This window comes from Rhinolophus sinicus, linkage group LG03 (assembly GCF_036562045.2).
Source record: "Rhinolophus sinicus isolate RSC01 linkage group LG03, ASM3656204v1, whole genome shotgun sequence".
Classification (NCBI taxonomy): Eukaryota; Metazoa; Chordata; class Mammalia; order Chiroptera; family Rhinolophidae; genus Rhinolophus; species Rhinolophus sinicus.
This window is the reverse complement of record NC_133753.1, coordinates 72,574,027-72,590,048: the sequence shown is the minus strand read 5'-3', so window position 1 is coordinate 72,590,048 and position 16,022 is coordinate 72,574,027. Positions and strand designations below refer to the sequence as shown.

General features: G+C 47.4%; 1 protein-coding gene across 2 annotated transcripts; it reads right to left on the bottom strand.

Annotated features, from left to right (window-relative positions):
* Positions 1-786: 786 nt before the first annotated feature.
* LOC141570609 (dehydrogenase/reductase SDR family member 2, mitochondrial-like) lies at positions 787-15,271 on the bottom strand. Of its 2 annotated transcripts, XM_074328029.1 has the most exons (9): positions 15,040-15,268; positions 10,405-10,594; positions 8,782-8,959; positions 8,167-8,268; positions 5,217-5,287; positions 4,167-4,218; positions 3,766-3,900; positions 3,461-3,516; positions 787-3,194 (listed from the first exon to the last, which is right to left on the bottom strand). In XM_074328029.1, exons 2-9 carry the CDS (start codon positions 10,551-10,553, stop codon positions 3,083-3,085), a joined length of 855 nt encoding a protein of 284 aa, XP_074184130.1. In that variant the 5' UTR covers positions 10,554-10,594; positions 15,040-15,268; the 3' UTR covers positions 787-3,082. The 2 variants fall into 2 exon arrangements, with proteins under 2 accessions (XP_074184130.1, XP_074184129.1); XM_074328028.1 differs by lacking the exons at positions 787-3,194; positions 3,461-3,516 and having other exon boundaries at positions 3,546-3,900; positions 10,405-10,612; positions 15,040-15,271.
* Between the last annotated feature and the right edge of the window lie 751 nt (positions 15,272-16,022).

Sequence of the window (16,022 nt, the reverse complement as noted above, 5' to 3'; positions counted from 1 at the left end):
GGGCTTAGATTTCAAGATATGAATTTTGGAGGAACACAAACATTCAATCCATAATACTAATTAAATCTCACAGGTCATTTTTGCTGCTTCTCCCAAAATAATATGTAGGAGAAACTCAAGGTCATGAGCACTCTGGTTGTTATCATTGGTGCTCCTGCACCCCAGTGGGAACCTCCAGCCAGGTACTGTGGAATGTAGGAACTCAGGCATATAGGACAAGAATTAGACTCTACATTTTGTCTCTTCCCATCTGAAGCCAGAAATATATCCTATCTCCTTCCTTCAACTGCCCTTGTTGTCACTCAGTCCCTTTCTAATACAAGTTCTACTCTGTTTGCTGTTCAACTCATTAGAACATATTTTACAGTGGTCTTCCTCATTATAATGGGATTTTTTTCCACAGTGAGATTCTTGTTTCTATGGTGATGCAAGAGAAAGTCTGTGTAGAGGCGTTGCACTGGAAGCTTTCACTTTGAGAGCTAGAAAAGCTGATTGAGGTGAGGAGTCAGTGGAGATTTGGAAAGTGCCCAGAAGAGGTCACAACTTCACGGGAAAGTTAAGTCAGGAGGAACGCATAAACAACTTTCTTGTCATTGCAATTACCTTGAATAGGCATGAAACTTTCACACTCTTTTAACGTTAACTTTACATACTCAATGATATTTTTCATGTATTGCCTTAGACATTTGGCGTGAGACAACTTTTTGGACAACCTTATAAAAACATTTTGTTAAAGAAAAAGAGTATTACATGGTAGCTACGGAATGATAAAGGATTACTGGGGAGCTTTCTCTTTATAAATGAGAGAATTTAAATAATTTTTACGTGAATGGTAAACAAATAATAGAAAGAAGTTCAGCAGCATAATTAATAAAAATGGTTCTACTGCAAAGTCTAACAGCCTCTCGTTTCTGTTTACTCCTACACACAATAAATCAGTGTTAAAATATAATTTTCCAAAAAAAAATTGTGACTGTCGTACAAATGAAAAAATGAACAAGTGTCAAAATGTTACTCAACTCATTAATTAATGAGAGAACCAATCAGGTGTTATGACCAATTCAAAGAACATTTGAGAAGCTAGGTATTTATAAGAAATGTTAGAATGAAATTTTAGGGTTAGACACAAAACTGGTTAATGTCCAAGAGGAAAATAAACCATAACCTTTGGGACAATCTCTTCTAACAGAATTATTTGCATCTCTAACAGATAAAAATCTACACATTAATCTTTGCTCAGACATAATAGAAAGTCAATCCCCACACTGCAACAATGCACTGAAAATGTTCTCCCAGCTCTTCTGCCCACTTCCAAGTGTCAAGTGATTTTTTTTTTGATTTTTTTTTGGACATAAAGTGAACGCAATTTTGTAAGGGAGCAGGGAGTACCCGTGGCTCTGGAAACGAGGGTGCCAAAAAGTCAGAAAACAGTGCCGAGAGCTCACCAACTCCTCCTCCTGACTCAGGAAGAGAAGTGACTCTGCCAGCAGCCTCCCAAACCAAGACTGAGACAGTACGCACAGAACTCCCCACACGGCCTTCCTACCTGCTCCGATCTCCAAAGGGAATGGAGGAATATAGGCGCTAAGAGGGAGAAGCCATCAGGTGAGCCTCCTTCCTCTCGCAGGCACTGGAGGAAATAATTGCATGGAACACCTGCTCCAGGCAAGGTGCCCCAATCCAAAAGCAGAATCCCAAACAAAATAACATAAAAAGGATCTCTCCTGGCTGCACAGGCTGTTTGAGATCTGTGGGGCCAGATGTGGTAGAGCAATTGCTCTGGCTTCACTTTGCCACTGGAGGGATTGAAGAAACAAATAAGGGATAACTGAGCTCAAGGACCCCAAAGAGTTGAGAAGTCCAGTTAGAGCAGAGGTGGGAACCGCCTTGGCTTGTGGTGGGATGGGAAGGACACCCCTCACTGATGTGAAAGAGTGAGGAAAAGAGAACCCCTCACAGACAGATTCATAAGGTGGTGGGAGAGGCAAGGAGTTGGAGTTATCAGATTATTGTTCCTGCCTCCTCTTTGAAGATGGAGGTTGGGGTGGTGAGGAAGTGGGCTTGAAAATATCGATGTTACAGGCTGAACTGTGTCCTCTCCCTCAAATTCATATGATGAACTCCTAACACATAGTACCTAAGAGTGTGGTTGTATTTAAGATAGGGTTTTTAAAGAGGTAATTAAGGTTATATTATGTCATTGGGGTGGGCCCTAATCCAATATGTCTGGTGTCCTTATAAAACAGGGGGTTAAGACACAGACATGCACAGAGGAAAGACCATGTGAAGACAGAGGAAAAAGGCAGCCATCTTCAAGACGAGGAAAGAGGCCTCAAGAGAAATCAACCCTGCTGACACCTTGCTCTTGGACGTCTAACCTCCAGAACTGTAAGGAAATAAGCATCTGTTTTTTCAGCCACTAATAGGTGGTACTTTGTTACCACACTAATACAACTGGTAAACTTTTAAATACAAGTTTAGGGGAAAGGTAGATGATCCCAAGTAGGACCCTGTAAAAAGACTGCCGAGTGATATTAAAAGTCAAAATTATATTGGAATCCTTAATTTCTCCAGTTTTCCGCAACAACCGAGGTATAGTTTAAAAAAATAAAAAGACATTTGGATTGATTAAGCACAAGTGTTCTCCCAAAGGGGTACTGCAGGGAAGCAGTGAGGGGAAAAACTAAAGGCACTTATAAAACAGTGATTTAAGTGCTATATTGTGCAATCTAGACTATTTATAGGACGAAATAAAGATGGGGGGATTGATATATTAGGACAAAATGGAGGGTCAGGGAACAGGAATGTATCATGTAAGAAGAAACAGAACAGAAAAAATGGAAGAACAGGATTTGTGGCTAGAAAGCAGTATTGTACATTTAATATTTCAACATGGAAGAGACGCAGAGGGTCCCAAGGATGAGACTATTGGAGGTTCTTCCTCAAACCTGGCATGAGCGAACCTCCACATTGCTAGACTGGAAGAGCTTTGGATTCTGTCCCCAGACCGCAATGATCCCATAGCCCACCCACCCTCAGGCTCCGAGGCCCAGACCCACAGCTCTGTAGCCCCTGAGCCCCATCAGAGCCGAGGGGAGAATCCAGCCACCACGATATTCTCGCCGGTGATGTAGCTGGCATCTGGAGAGCACAGGAAGGACACGAGGCCTGCACAGTCCTCAGGCTGCCCTATCCTGGATGGAAGGAGCACAGAACATAGCATCAGTGATCTCACATTCTGGTTCTGTGCACTGGGACTAACAGGCCTCTCAGGTGGGACTGGGCTCCAGGGAGGGGCAGGGTGGATACAGCAGGACTACCAGCACCCTTCAGGCCTGTGTGGAACCCAGAATTCAGAAAAAGGAATGGCCGATACACAAAAAGTGGTCTGCTCTTGGGTCAGGCTCAGCCGACCTTCCACAACTGTACACAGACCACCAAAGCACCAAACCCCACTTGCCTCTGCAGCTGGTGGTTTTCTTTGAACTTGTTCCAGAAAGCCTCATTCTCATACGCCTGAGCAAAAGGTAGAGATGAAAGAGTCAGTGCTGCTAAAACAAGGAAATGAGAGGGCCCCCGAGGTAGTGACCTGACAAAACACACATGACAGCTTTGCCCTTCTCAGTGTTGATGGACTGGGTCACAGCTGAGTTCAGAGGATGGTGAGGACCTCAGCTGTAAGGATGTGTCCCCTTTCCCCCTTAGTCCTCGGACAGTGTCTCCACACAGCCAGCCTAGGGAACAGGGGACATGCCCAGTGCTCACCACTTTGCTGAAGTCAGTCTCGATTATTCCTGGAACCAGGCAGTTCACCCGGATGCCCCTGGGGGCCAGCTCCAACGCCAGTGTCCGGGTGAGGCCCAGCAGGGCTGTCTTACTGACATTGTAGGCACCCAGCTCCTGACACGGGATTAAGAGTGATTAGGAGGTGATGGGGGTGAAAGGAAGTGTCAGTTGGATTTCTCACCTACAGGGGATCACACCTGCCCAGCCCAGAGCTCAGACGCACTCCTCAGCCTGGTCTGAGAACAGAAGCTGGTGTGAGTGACCCACACCCACATGGGCACCAGTTCTGCCCAGGACAGCAGGACTAAGAGGGGGTCTGCCCCAGGCTTGGGGAACCACCACACCCTTTCCCAACCAGGACACACGGAGCAAGCACTCACCACATGTGGTATATAAGCTGAAACGGAAGAGACCAGGATGACAGCACCCCTCCTGAGAGGACACAGACAACACAAAAGGAGAGAGGAAGCTCATGAGTCAGCATTGATTGAAGGGCTATAATGCAGTCGCTGAATAATGCAATCCTCACAGTCCTACTGTTATTCCCATTTCAGCTAAAGACACCGAGACTCAGAGAGGTTTAGTAACCCAGCCAATGAGTGGCAGAGCTGGAATTCGAACCCTATCTCTCTGACCCCATGTCCAAGCTCAGAACCACTGTATTCTTCTGCTTCTCCATTGGGGAACAATAGCCAAGCCAGGTGTGGGGAAAGGAGCTGAGTGGGCTTGGTGAAGAGGCAACATGGCCCAAGGGGAATGCTTATCAACGGGCCACATCTGAGAGCAGATGGGGCAGGAGGAGACAGGAAACGATCGCAACTTTCTCTTCTCTCCAGACAGTCCTCAGCTACTTCCTACGGGGTATGCCTGTGTGAAGGGGTCAGAGGAGCAGAGTGTCCCAAGGGAGGTGGTAGCCCAAGTTCCTGTCATGAGACCCCTGGGAACATGTGTAAAGGGTGGTCAGATATGCAGGATCTGGACCAGAGGCAGAGTCCCTAGAGACCAAGAAGCAAGGAATGAGGAGGGCCTGGGGTGGCTTCTCCCTCCCTATGGGCAGAAATGGGGCAAACCCTGTCATAGGTTGTAATTGGTGAAAAGGGATTGTCCAGCTCCTCAACCAAAGTAGGTGAGGGTGTGGATGAACAGCCCACGAGGTCAGGGAGCTAAAGCACAGCCTCTTCCTAAGCGTGGTGATTTCAAGGCCAAGGAGAACGTGCCTTGACCCCTGGAACCTCACCCGCAGCCACTAGAATGAGAAACTATAGCTGAATGTGGGGTGAGGCGGGGCAGAGGGAGGAGGGACGTGGAGATTTCAGAAAGACCTGTGCTGTCCACGCCCACTCCCGGCTGTACCCCAAGCTCTCCAGAGTCAATTCTTGTGCCTCAGTCTCCCCAACTCCCACCAGTCCCCACCCTGCCCTGTAGCCTACCCTCTCTTCTCCATGTGGGGCAGCAGCTGGCTCAGCAGCAAGGCTGGGGCCTTCACGTTGACACTCAGGATCTGAAATCAGAGCAGGTGGAGGGTGGAGACAGACACCGTCAGCCCAGCTTTGTTTTCATATGACACCTAAAGTCCTTCAATTTGAGCAGCAAATCCTGATGTGTGCAGATCGGACAGACTAATAATCCCCCTTCTGACCTGGGCAAGAGGTGTTTCTGACTTCTCATTGTTTAATAGGCAGGCAGGTTAAGGGACAGGCCTGGGAGCACAGCCCTGAATATGTGAACTGTTCGGGACTGGGGCGAAGGAAGCATTTGTTCAGGCGTTTAGAAAAAAACTGGTCGTGCCAATAGAAACAGTTATATAAGCAGAAGACACTGGAAAAAGATTGAAGAACATAAGGAGGGAAAGTACTAGGTGCTGAGAGCAAGGGAGATTTTTGGAAGAGTTGTCTTTGTTTCTCTGTTTTTATTGTTGATGCTCTCGCCTTGTCCCCACAGAATGTAAGGCATACTCAGAATGCAAGAGCATAAAGCAAATCAGAAGGCATTATGTGTGAAGCATGGAGACTAGGGAAAATAATTGTAGAAAAAACTAGAGTGTGGTTGGTGCCCACAGTTCACAGCACGTGGTAAGGACTGAGTATTATTCTATTCTATGTTCACAAGAACACATGCTGTCAGGGCCAACCCACACGCCAGGTTATTGCAAACTTGGCTCTGAGGTTTCCTGGGGCCAACACGAAGAGGGAGACACAACAGACAACTGCCATTCTGGTAGTGAAGTGCCCACGCTGATCCTCTCTGTGACTAAAACCTGGACCTGGGCTCCGACATCAGGGTCCCCGACCTTCTGTCCGGCAACTCTGCCCGGTGTGTCTGGGGACAGGGGAGAAGTATGGAGGAAAGACAATAAAAGATGCAGACGCTGAGCTCAGGGCTTGGACCAAATGCCAGTCAGGAATAAAGTCGACCAGGGATCCCTCCTGTGGGGCGCTGTGTTTAGTGAGGTCAGCTGTGTTCTGCGTCTCTAAAGAATGAGTCACTAAAGTTACAGTCTGTAACTGTCCACTGTTTTCCCCACTGCTCATCCCACACCACTCATCCCCTTAGATGTGGGCAGGGAAGTGCTTCAATTGAGTTCTGCTGAGGCCCATCTGTTGGCAGGGAACCAGTGTTGAGATGACCCCCAGGAATGCTAGAAGTGGCTTGGATTCATGCGGTCCCCAATAAGAAGAAATTGAGCTTAGGCTAAGGGTTTCCTGATCACTCTGCTCAGACAGAGCCTGCTAGCCCATGAGATGCCTACCCTAAGCTCCATGAGTGTTGGTTCCCCGGACGATAGGCTGTGACAAGGCCCCTCCTAGACTCAGGAGCCAAATGTGAGCCAAGGAGAAATGGAGAATCTGTCCTTTGTTCAGGAGACGTGCCCTATGTTAGCAAAGAAGGAAGATCAGCTCAGTGCCACCAAGTCCTGGGCAGGGACCGTGAGCCTGAGTCAGGTGCATGCTGGAATCATGGAGAAGGGAGGGAGGAGACATGTTGGGGCGGTAGATGAGAGATCCCATCCTGCTGGGGAGAATGGGGTCTCCCTGAAGAGGTGCTAAGATGGCCCAAGGATAAGATGAGTGAGAGGGAATTCCCCTCACAGGACACATACCGAAAATTAGGTTCAGGTAAAAGCAGAGCATCGAGTAAATTCTGAACTTGATTTGGCTGTGTATTTCACCTCCAAGATGGTGGCAGATGTAATTAGAGGATGATTTCTGTCTAGTGGTGCAGAACTGCATGTGGAATAGCACGTCCTTGGAGGATAGGTGAGCAGCAGAGAAAGTAAGGCTGGCTGTCGGCAAGTGCGCCCAGCTTCAGGAGGGAAGATTTCAAACAGCTCTGACAAAAAAAGAGTCAGGATCCCACGACCAGAGACACTAAGAGGGAAAATGAATCAGGGGGGTTGGGAGACTGTCAGCAATGAAATCCCAGCTACCTAATCGCCAATGATCCGTCAGAGACATTAAGGAAGCAAGAGAATCTGGAGTCTGCTGGCAGCAGCTGCAGCAAGCTCCGATTTCAGGTCATTCCTGAGTAGGGTGGGAAGGGGACCCAGCCAAGGGCAGATAGCAGGAGGGGCTGCCTACAGACATCTGAGCAGAGCAAGGAGAACTAGGGAGGGCAGAAGGAAATGCTCTGGCCCAGTGCTTGGGGCACAAGGGAACGCTGACAATGACAGGAAGTACGTGACTCCATCCATCCATCTTGCCCATAAGTAGGGTAAGGGAACAAAACACAGGAGTGAACAGAAGAGGAGACATAGGAGAGTAATGAAGCCCGAGATGGACCTCAAAGCCTTTTACAAAGTCTCTCCTGGACCTTTGAACACCAGCTGGGAGGATGGCTAAGTGGACTCATAACGAGTTGGAACCTCCGAGCCCACAGAAAGCTGATGGGTGGGTGCAGGCCTGATGGGTGCAGCAGGTTCATTGGAGGGACAGTGAGAAACCCTTGTCTATGAAAGGCAGAGAATTTTAGCGGCACATACGGATCACCACAATCGAGCACCACCACCAACATATGACCCCGTCAATGGAGATAAGAACATAAACTGTTGACAGAGAGCAGAGACCTTACGATTCTTGAGTCCTGCCAAGAGCAGAGACTTACTCCCACAGTTCTGCTCCCACAGCCTGGAATAGTGCCTGGCACACAGCAAGCCCTCAATATTTGCTGAATAAATGCGAAAAGAATGGGAAGAGAAAAGAACGCAGAAAGAGTGAGGAACTAGCCTTAAAAACACACAAGCCAGAAAGGAGCATCAGGGCACAGTGCGTGTGTTGACAATAACATGGGGAGGGGGGAGGAGAGGCTCGGTGGGGGCAGGCCCTGCTGGAGCCCATGCAGAGCCAGCACATCAGCTCCCGCCAGCTCCCAGCAGCCCCTCACCTTGTCCCACACTTGCTCACTGGTCCCCATGGTGCTCCCCACCAGGGGGTTGACAGCAGCATTGCACACCAGGAAGTCCACACCTCCACTGTGCTCCAGGGCCTGGGGGGACGGGAGACATGAAGGGCCAGGTGAGCGTGGAGACGGTCTGAGGAGAGAGCCCAGGTGCACGGCCACTGAGGCAGAGCTTGCTGGTTAGTGTCTCCACCAAGAATGGTCAGTCACAAGGCTCCTGTGAGAACCAAACTCTTGGTGAAGGTAAGTGCCCTGGATAGGTCACGGGCAGGCTCTCAGTGCTGAGGGCCTCAGGGGAGGAAGGTCTTCTCTAGGAATCCCTCTGGGAACTTGGGATGCGGAAATTCCTTTAGACCCCTCCTCAACCATAGTTCTCTCAGGATGTGTGGTGAGGGGGTGTAGGGGTGAGGGTCCTCTCATCAACTGGCCACTTTCCAGAGACCAGTGTCTGCTCAGGGATACGGTGAACAGTCATGGTCTCAGGATGTGTTCTAGGGCTTCTGGACCCCCATCCCGGTCCCTGCTCCTGTAGGGCTGAGTGGTGAGGAAAAGGTTCTGTGTGTCCTCCTGCCTGTGTCCTTGCACCCCTTGACCCCTCACCGTGGCCACCAGCCGCCTCCGGTCGTCAACTTTCTCCACGTGGCACACGGTGCCCGTCACACTCAGCCCCTCCCCCTGCAGTGCTGCCACAGCCCGGTCCACGTTCTGCTGCTTCCGGCTGCTGACCACCACGTGGGCCCCGTCCTGGGCCAGACGCCTGGCGATGGCGAAGCCGATCCTGTGGGCAGACAGAGCTGTGACGGCTCTGCCATTCCCAGCCCCCTCCCAGGACCTTGATCATGAAACACAAAGTGAGTTCCATAGTGTGGCCCAAGAGCTGCCTCCAAATCCTTGGAGTGGGAAAGAGGACTATTGAACGCTTACTATACATCAGGCCTTCACAAGACTACCCCATTGAATCCTCACAACTACAAGTAGAATAATAATATGTTACAGACAAGAAGGCTTCACATCAATTTAGATAAAGGGAGTTTTTAAAAAGTAATGTTCTGTCAGAACATTTGTAAACTTGCTGGGCACACAGCCTAAATTTGGAGACTTGTTCACTGCCCAACGTTTTCTCCCATTGTTCTAGCCAAAACCTCTGGTATAAATTGCACTTTCCCTAAGCCTAACAGCTTTCCTCTTCTCTGTCCTTTAAAACTGTTATGCCAGAGAACGTGTACAGCCCCCCTCTCCCTCTCCTTGCGTAAGGAGGTCTGAGGCACTCTTGACTGGGGCAGGTTGAGCCCCTGTGATAAAGGACAGAAGGCGTAGTTCCCCTCTTGTATAGACTATCTGGGCAGCTTGGAACTTTTAATGTATTCATTTGCTATGAAGGCTTGATAATGGAATACACACAAAGTTTTCAAACATCATGGGGCTCTCAGAAGTCTGGAGTGATTAACCAGTTCTACAATACAGGGGTGTAAATCAATGATCTTAGAGATCATGAAAGGTCAAAAGGAAGACAGAGCCCCGGAAGCAATGGACCCCAGAATTCACCCCTCCTCCAGCCAGCGGTAAACACTCATTACAGATCGTGGCCACTGTGGTAGTTAGAGGATCAGTGGAATTAAAGGGACATAGGCAGAGATGTGATCAGGAGAGGTTCATCAATGAAAGCTCTCTGAGCTGGTCTCAAGACATGTCCTTGTGCCACTGGCACTCTGCAGTCAACGAGAGCCCTGAGTCTGAGACACAAATAGGTCTCAGGCTTCTCCTCCCTATTAGACCAGAACCTTAAAAGACTGATGGCCGAGTGCCCATGACAGATGGGAAAGAGGGCTGTACCGATGACGGTAACAAGTTAAATAGCTTAATGTTGAATAACTACGGTATATACCTGAAACTAATATAATATTGTATGTTAGCTGTATTTTAATAATAATTTGTGATAAAGTTAAATAGCTTGGTGTTACCCAGCCAGTTAGTGCAGAGACTAGATCAAACACTACCCGACCAATTCAGAAGCACCTGGTTTTCCAACAACATCATTCTTGGAACTTAGACACCAGGTGTGTTAGAGAGCGATTCTAGGATGTGGAGTTCTTTGTAAATGCCAGAGCTGTGTAATGAGGTGGGGGTGTCAGGCAGGGATGTGTGAGAATGGCATCCCCTGCTCTGGGATGGGGACACTAACATCTCCTCATCATGAGCCAGCAGGGACTCCCATTCACTCACCCTTTTGTGGACCCAGTGGTCACAGCCACTTTCTCAGCCAGGGCACAGCGCCCATCTGCTCTTTGGCTGCTCATTCTGGCTGAGAGAGGGACCGAGGAGCAATGAAGACCTCTAAATGCCCACGACGCAGCCCTGAGAGTGGCAGTCATGTCTGATCTCTTTCCTCCTGGACCCAGAGCTGGGGAAGAACCTGGGAAGACAATCACATCTTGAAACATGTTAGGGTCTGGGTCTCCATGCCTCCTTTATGGGAGGGTTCCACTGAAGTCTCTGATAGATGTCCCGCTAGCCTTCAGACATATACAGTATAGAGCTACTCATATCCTTAGCATGAGCTAGTCCCTGTGGGCTTCCCCGTCACCGTGAACCACACCGCCACAGCAGACATGGATGCAACGTTGCTGGGCCCCTGCTAGATGCCTGAGTGATACTTGCCTGACTCACCCCCACATCCCCAAACAAGAAATATCACTGTATTATTCTGAGGGTCACCTTTGTACTTCCCTCCACAAATCCATTCTTCCACAAAGGAACAACATTGAACTTTCTTCTCACCTTTCCCCAGCCTGTTGCAACCACCCTGGCCCCAAGCTCTTGTCACCTCCCTGATCTGCTGCCACCCCCTGTGCCCTCCTCTGAAGCTCCCCACCTGAAGCAACAGCCGTTGCCCCTTCATCAGAGATACTAAACTTGTCAGCATTTCTGACATGCAAGTTGCTTTCCCTAAGCAAAAATGACTCATCCAACAGTAGATAAATGTCCAGTCATTACCCCCTTTGTTCCAAAACTTTCATAGGGTCTCTATCCTCACCCCTCCTGCCCCCCAGGCCATACTGTCCAGGCCCACCTGTGCAACGATCCCACAGCAGCTGTGTCATTGTAACTGTATCAGCAGCACCTCTTATATGCAACAACTTTCTCTCAACCCATGTCTTTTATTTCAAGGCCCCTCGTCTATCAGATCAAGGAACAATAACTGTCTTAGGTTGGCTACTTCAGAAGTACACTCAAAAAACAGTTTCTTTGGAGATGGTCCTGGGAAGCAATGTTAGGGGTGTGGGAGGGGTGGGACAGAAGGGAAGATAACTTATAAAAGGTACATTATCAAGTGGGTTATCTCTACAGAAACCTGAGGTCAATCCTGCTGAGGAATTGTGAGCAATAATTTGAGTTTCAGAGTTATCCCAGTCAAATGGCAAGGACACTGGGCTCAGAGTGACCAAGAATCCCTGTTTCCCAGGACTGCAAGTTTTGACACTGAAAGACCGATATTCCAGGAAAGTGCTCAGTCGTAGGCAAACCAGAAGAGTTTGTACCCTCATAAGGGCATACCTCCTACTCCTGTCAATCATTGGGTGAGGACTGATCCTGTGGAACACGGAGGTGACCAGCAGAGAGAGAGAGAGAGCAGAGGACGTTGGTAAGTTGGGATGTGTGGTAAGGCCATGGGATTTTGGACTTTCTCTTATGGACAAAAAGAAGCTCGTGGAGCTTTTTGCACATTGATAATCTTTACATAAATCCATGATGATCACACTTAGGGGAAAATAAACTTCATTCTAGACCTAATGACTATAATACCTGATCACTGGGGCTCTCATGTCCTTTTTTTGGGGGGGTTGTTTGGGGTTTTTTGTTTGTTTGTTTTTTTAAGATTTTATTGGGGAAGGGGAACAGGACTTTATTGATGAACAGTGTGTACTTCCAGGACTTTTTTCCAAGTCAAGTTGTTGTCCTTTCAATCTTAGTTGTAGAAGGTGCTGTTCAGCTTCAAGTTGTTGTCCTTTCAATCTTAGTTGTGGAGGGCGCAGCTCAGCTCCAGGTCCAGTTGCCTGTTGCTAGTTGCAGCGGGCAGAGCCCACCATCCCTTGCGAAAGTCGAACCGGCAACTTTGTGAGGATGCACTCCAACCAACTAAGCCATTCGGGAGCTCAGCGGCAGCTCAGGTCAAGGTGCTGTGTTCAATCTTAGTTGCAGGGGGCACTGCCCACCATCCCTTGCGGGACTCGAGTAATTGAACTGGCAACCCTGTGGTTGAGAGCCCACTGGCCCATGTGGGAATCGAACCAGCAGCCTTCGGAATTAGGAGCATGGAGGTCTAACCACCTGAGCCACCGGGCCGGCCCCCATGTTCGTATTTTTCTCTTAATTCTTATTCCACTTTCTGAGTGGTCTACCCCAGTCTTTCTACCACTATTGAGCCCCTGCACACGCTAACGTAATGCTTCCCAGGGAAGAAAATCATAGAGCTCTGAAAATAGAGAAGTTCACGTCTACACTCAACATGAAAGCTTGAAACAACCATGATTTACCACCTGAATCTTTGGGTTTCAAAGCAAGTTCAATCTTGTTGATCTCAAGGAGTGTTATGCCCTGAATTGTGTCCGCCTGCGCACGGATTCATATGTTGAGGTCCTAACGTCTACAACCTCTGAGAGTGATTGTCATTGGAGATAGGACCTTTAAGGACATGAATAATTTCAAATAAACCTGTTGGAATAGGCCTTAATCCAGTCTGACTGTCATTCTCATAAAGAGAACATTGGGACACACAAAGTAGTCAGATGCCAGTGATGGGTGCAAACAAAGAGAAGGCCATGTGAGGACACAGTAGGAAGGTGGACATCTACAAGCCAAGGAGAGAGACCTTCAGAGAGTCCAAACCTGCCAACACCTTGACCTTGGAGTTCCAGAGTGGTGAGAATTAAACTTCTGTTGTTTAAGCCACCTGGTCTATGGTATTTTGTTATGGCAGCCTTAGCAAACGAATATAAGAAGAAACCTCAATAATATTTCTTAACAGTTTACATTATTACCTGTTAATCCTCCTCAACCTTCCTTTCAACAGAAAATGTGTGCCAAGGATTTCAGACCAGCAGAAAGAATCCCAGGAAATAGAGAATAGAAAGGATATCCTGAGACTCAGATTCACATTCAAAGAGCCTCTAGCGATACAAGCGAAATAGACTGTGCTTCTACAGTGTGGTAATAACATCAGAAAGTCGGCTTCACGGCAAGAGGAGGTAAAAAAACAACTATATGTATGGTTTCATACTCCATCCCTGATATTCTGAGACTGACCATAAAACAAAATACGTGTTCCCATTTTTGGTCCAGAAAATGTTGTGTCTCTCCCTCCCAGGGAGAACGATGCTGCAAGGAGCAGCTGGCCTTCATCCGCACACAGTCATGTGATACAACATTTCACATTCCCACTCTTGGACTATGCCTGTCATAGAGTTGATTGAAATCTTAGTTTTCAAAGACATAGTCCAAAACAGACTCGTGTGTAGATGTTTTTCCTCTCAAGAGGAGGAGGTTAATCCTTCCTACCCCACCTTGAGTGTGGGCTGGACTCAGAGTCTTGATTCCAAAGAATCAAGAGCTTAGAAAGGGAACAACAAGAATTCACAGTGGAGAAACCCAGCAGACACTTCCCTAACCATGATCAATGTTAACATCCCCACATAGGCCATGGTGTTATCATGTACTCCCTGATATGATAAGAAGGCATTTCACTTCTGTGCTGTTCTTCTCCCAAACTCATCATCTCAGTCTAAATATGAGGAAAACATCAGACAATTCCAAATTAAGGTTCATTCCACAACATCAAGACCAATACTCTTCGAAACTGTTAAGGTCATGAAAACAAGACAGAAACTATGACGGATAGGAGGAGACTAAGGAGACATGAGGATTAAATACAGTGAGGTATCCCGGATTGGATTCTGAACAGGGAAAGGACATTAGTGAGGACAAAAATTGGTGAGATATGAATAAAGTAGGTAGGTTAGTTGTCACATGGTGCCAGTGTTAATTTCTTAGATTTGATGAATGTGCCATCATTTCATACAAGACGTTAACATTAGCGGAAGCTGTGTGAAGGGGATACAGGAACTCTGTGTACTATCGTTGCAACCTTTCAGTAACTCTAAAATTATCCCTCAATAAAAAGTTAATTTTTTAAATTAATCCTACATACCTTAGCGGATTTTGAGAGACTGTTTTTTAAATTTTGAAGGTAGAATTTGGCAATGATTATTAAAGTTTTGAATAGTAAAATCTGTTATAAATATTTTCACACCTTTAAATTATCTGCACACTTATAGATGTTAGTTAACTTGTGTGAAAATCGGGCTGTTCCTAAAATTTCCAAAATAGTATTTCCAATTTCACGGTGGAAACTTCTGGACACATTTCTGCATCAGAGCGATTCATAGGAGGGCTCAGATGGAGCCCTCTCCTCCCCCCCCCGGTGCCAGGCCCTGCAGGAGCCCTCCTGGCCTGGGTCTCTGAGGATGGACCCGTTGGCCCAATGATGCCTCTGATGAGTGGTGAATACCTGCTATCACAGCAGGGAAAGGGATTTCACCTGATAGTTCTGGGCACAAAAGTAAGAAGAAGGTTAATTAACACTCCTCCCCACTAAGGACTGGAGTCCCAATTTTAACTCTCCTTGTGCATACTGTGAGCAGTGTATGTCACAGACCACTGAGCACCCCCAGAACCAATGTGAAGACTTGAAGAGTAGAGATTGTGCTGAGAAGAAGTATGTGTCTCCTAGAGGATTCTGGCCCCTCCAATCTCTAGAGCTCTCTGTTCCCAGGGGGACCCCTCAAGGAAATAGACACCTACCTGGAACCAATGGACTCTGTGCTTTTCTCTGATCCTTGAACAGAAGCCTAGGGCTGCAACAGTTGTGAAGTTGATCACCTGAGTATTCTGCTATATAAGAGCTTCATCCTATTTCCTCTTGTCTTTCGGGACACGCCCCTCAATCCACCCTGTTCCCTGCCCACCACACTCCCAAGCCCTTTTTTGAATCATGAAAGCATCAAAGATAAATGTGGCATCCTTAGAGTCACCTGTAGTGTCCCTGAATAATCTCTCATAAAGCAACATCCTGCCTCCAAACCTGTCCAACGTCCTGATAAAAAACAATCATGGCTCTTCACGTTCCCAGGGACAATGCAGACAGAGGGGGTGATGACAGCAGTAAGAGTGAGAAGGGAGGGCACACTACATGGGTTGGGTGTGTGCACATTGCCTGACACTTGGGAATCCATCAGTATCTCTTTGTTAAATAAATGTTTATATGTCACACAGAAAAGGGACAGGCATGTATCTCCTTAGAGAGATCCTAGGAAAAAGCAGAGTCACTGGTTGAAGTACTGAAAAGCTATGGGCCATAGGGAAATATTTCAGTAGCTTTTGTTAAATTCCACCCATTGTAGGTCAAGCCACCCATACCATCTGTGGCTACTTTGATGAATGTTTGTCACGATGAATTATGTTTCTTTGAATGGCATGTTCATATTTCTCACATCTGTTTGGAAATTCTGCTTAATCTCTACAGGTGTCCTGACACCGAGAGCATTGTTATGCTTTCTTTGAGTGACATGCTCATATTACTCACATCTGTTTGGATATTCTGCTTATTCTCTACAGGTGTCCTGACACCGAGAGCATTGTTACGCAGTTTTGGGGTGCTCCGGAAATGTTTACAAATTGACAGACTGGCCATGAGCAATGGAATTACATGAAGTTTAAAAATGTGTCTATCTGATTCCTGAAAGTGTTGTCATCTTATATATGCCAGGGACTTTTTCAATTGTGAA